This window comes from Atta cephalotes (assembly GCF_000143395.1).
Source record: "Atta cephalotes unplaced genomic scaffold scaffold00003, whole genome shotgun sequence".
NCBI lineage: Eukaryota > Metazoa > Arthropoda > Insecta > Hymenoptera > Formicidae > Atta > Atta cephalotes.
This window is the reverse complement of record NW_012130067.1, coordinates 10150580-10154193: the sequence shown is the minus strand read 5'-3', so window position 1 is coordinate 10154193 and position 3614 is coordinate 10150580. Positions and strand designations below refer to the sequence as shown.

At 26.0% G+C, this 3614-nt stretch overlaps 2 protein-coding genes across 2 annotated transcripts in view; one reads left to right on the top strand and one right to left on the bottom strand.

The window, feature by feature from the left end:
* LOC105625675 (peroxiredoxin-6-like) overlaps positions 1–3066 on the top strand; it is a 9335-nt gene extending 6269 nt beyond the window's left edge. The window contains exons 2-5 of the mRNA XM_012206998.1: positions 1911–2067; positions 2244–2461; positions 2596–2671; positions 2800–3066. Of these exons, the coding sequence (XP_012062388.1) occupies positions 1911–2067; positions 2244–2461; positions 2596–2671; positions 2800–2928 (580 nt within the window). The 3' untranslated portion in view covers positions 2929–3066. The remainder of the gene's footprint in view (positions 1–1910; positions 2068–2243; positions 2462–2595; positions 2672–2799) is intronic.
* Positions 1–3339, bottom strand: part of LOC105625676 (glycerol-3-phosphate dehydrogenase [NAD(+)], cytoplasmic-like) — a 17042-nt gene extending 13703 nt beyond the window's left edge. Inside the window, exon 1 of the mRNA XM_012207000.1 lies at positions 3196–3339. Coding sequence (XP_012062390.1) covers positions 3196–3339 — 144 coding nt within the window. The remainder of the gene's footprint in view (positions 1–3195) is intronic.
* Between the last annotated feature and the right edge of the window lie 275 nt (positions 3340–3614).

The following is a 3614-nucleotide window of genomic DNA, read 5'->3' as shown; positions in this document are numbered from 1 at the left end:
AGAGAGAGAGAGAGAGAGAGAGAGAGANAGTGAGAGAGAGAGAAAGAGAGAGAGAAAGAATATTTCAGAATTTATATATACATATAAAGAATTCTAGGAAAAAATGTAGATTTTCAGCATTACTAAAAAAATGTTTCAATTAAAAAAAGTATTCAAAAAATTGTAATCAATTTTGAAAAATTATGTGAAGAATTCTAAAAAAAAATTACATTAGAATTATATAAGAAATTTACTATTAATTTTATACAAACAGTAATTTTGTTATCAAGTTTGTTAATTTTATCTCTTTATACATATATATCAATACGATTGTTAGATTAATTTATATTAAATTATTTATTTTTATATGAAATTATTTGCGTAATTGTGTAAGTGAATAAATATTTTTTGAGAATAATAACAAAGATAAGAGTAATTATAAAAAATTGCATGCGTAATGAATTGCAAACGCTCGACTTAGATTTGCATTGAAGAATCAAAGGACGTGAACCGAAATAAATGTATATTGCAACAATAGAGTTTATCCTTGGTATAATGCCAAAACAAGTACTCAACTATATTAAATGCTTGTAATTGAAAGTGTCGCTCTCGAATCAGCGTAATTGTGTGACTCGTTATATCATTATGTTTTTGATAAACAGTAACAGAAGCGATTACGGTACTTGTCAATAAAAATTCATATACGGATGATATATTTAATTATTGATAAAAATTCTGAAATTATCTAGAATTAATTCCAATCAACTTTTAATTTTATATCAATATTGGAATTTTTTTTTATAAATATTCTGATAATAGAACATTTATAAAATTATACACAACGAAATGATAAAGCTTGAATAAAATTTGTAATCTGTAATTACGTGGATATATTTATAAAAACAGATTTAGAAACTCTGATTGTTTCTAAAATATTGATAATTACTTGTGCAATTAATTTTAATATAATATTTCGGCAAAACAATAACGATATGGCGAATCTTAGTGGCATATTTGCCAAATTAAATTTAAAAAGAAATTATTCAATAATTTAGAAAATTATTTTAGCTGTTCTTTAAAAATATAATTGTGCTTATATAAAAGTGCACATATTCCTAAATTATAATATTATAACATTAAGTATTATACATTCAGCACATGACTAAATCTAAAATACAATTAGAATGGCTTTTGAGATGCATATAAATCGAATTTTCGGAAATATTTGTCGGGAACATTTGAAAATATAATCGGATAACGTGTTTTAATTTGTTTCTTTAATCTGTTTGTGGCCGGCGTCTTATTCATTTTTAAAAGAAAGTAAATTATAAAATATTTACACTTTAAATTGAATTTGTCTAATTCTTGATAAACATTTAAAAAATTCTAACAAAATTATTACGTTATGGCAAATCATTTTAGCGTAATTATTATGAAATTTTTCATCAATTTGTGATACCATTATTGTATAGTGTGTTTTCATAATTTGTCCGGGATATAATACGTTTGTATTGTAAATATATTTTTCTTTTTATACATTTTTTTAATTTTATTATTTTTTAAATAAAATTTAATTTACATTTTATAATATCAATAATCATATAATAATAAAATATTTTATAAGAAATTGTATAAAAAACATGTATATTTATAATGCTGATGTTTAATTTATATTTTTTGTAGTTATATATAATCTTGTATTTTAATATAAAATTAAAATTAAAATTAAATTTAAATAAAATATAAAATTATATGTAAATATAATGTATATTATAAAATATATCTTATTTTGAATTTTATATTTAGTATTTTTATATTTAGTATGCGTGTGCGTATGCATGTATAATAATTATGTATTTAATTTGATACTTTTATCACATAAATTTGTCAATATGTCTGATTTTTTATTAATGATTATTTATTCTTCGCAGATGGGTGGTACTATTCTCCCATCCTGCGGACTTTACCCCAGTGTGCACCACTGAACTGGGTCGTATTGCGGTGCATCAACCGTATTTCGTAAAACGCAACACCAAGTTGCTTGCTCATTCTGTTGACAAACTTAAGGATCATGTGGACTGGGTCAATGTAAGAATCTTTAAATTCTATATTTAATGTTATTCCTAATGTTTGTTCAGAATCTTTGTGTTTTTCTATTTTTTTCCCATTTTCAAATTAATTCTGGTTAGTTTTGTTTTTTAATTAATTTTTAATTAATTTTTAATTAATTTTTCAACTAATGTAATTCCTCATTTCTATTGCAGGACATTAAATCGTACTGCAAAGACATTCCTGGTGCTTTTCCATATCCCATAATCGCTGATCCTGATCGCAAACTCGCTGTGCAGCTGGACATGATCGATGAACAGAGCAAGGATGATCCGGAAACCGCTCAGACCGTTCGGTCTCTGTATATTATTAGTCCGGATCATCGTCTACGACTTTCTATGCAATATCCGACCTCTACTGGGCGTAACGTCGAGTGAGTTAACCGAATACTGCACTATTTTGAGAATATTTCAAAATTTTGCATTCATATACTGAGTTAATTTAAATTCACTCTACATATGTGTTAATTTAAATTGACTCTATTAATCAATATTATTATCGTTTTAGCGAAATATTACGTGTAATCGATTCGCTGCAGCTCGTCGACAGAAGGCCGGAGATAGCAACTCCCGCCAATTGGGTCGTAAGTCTCAATCTTACACCTTTCATTGCATGTTATTTGTGATAGTATCTAATTCAATTATGATGATAAGTGGTATTAATTTACGGCGAAAGTTTTTATCCAATTTAATTATGCGAACAATATTGCAGCCTGGTGAGAAAGTAATGATCTTGCCGAAAGTAAAGGAGGAGGATCTCCCGAAACTCTTTCCAGGAGGAGTCGATCGTGTATCCATGCCATCCGGAAAAGTCTACGTTCGTACTACTACTAATTACTAATTGTAAAAACATTATGTCATTATATGTTTCTATTTGTTTCAGAACTTTGAGTAGTTTTAATTCAGCATCACACTATGCGATTTGAAAAAAATTATAATGCTATAAAGTTTTATCTAATAAAAATTTCTTAATAATTTACGCTTAATAATTTTGACGATTATCAATTAAGCTTCAAACATATTATTTAAAAAATTACTGAGCAATTGATACCGAATATCGATTGCGAATAAAAGGAATAATATTATATATTTTGATAGAGATACTTGCCACATTTTCCGGAATTTTGTGACCAGGTAGATATTTAACATTCTCGTGGATGGTATTGATTATATTGGTTAATTTTTCATTGTTGATAATTTCCTCATATACATACATTGTCACTCGAGTCTCAAATATGTTGTTGTACTTCATAACATTCACTCCGACGATCTTCGCGATCGCCGAGCCCCTGAAACGATTTGCTACATGTCAGAAGAAGATTCTTTACATAAAATTATTCTCAATTAATAAGTCAGTCTTAATAATAATTAATAATAAGTCAACAAATGAGACATTATACAATTATTGTATATATATATATATATATATATATATATGCTATATATGTGTGTATATATATATATATATATATATATATATATATATATATATATATATATATATATATATGTGTGTGTGTATATATG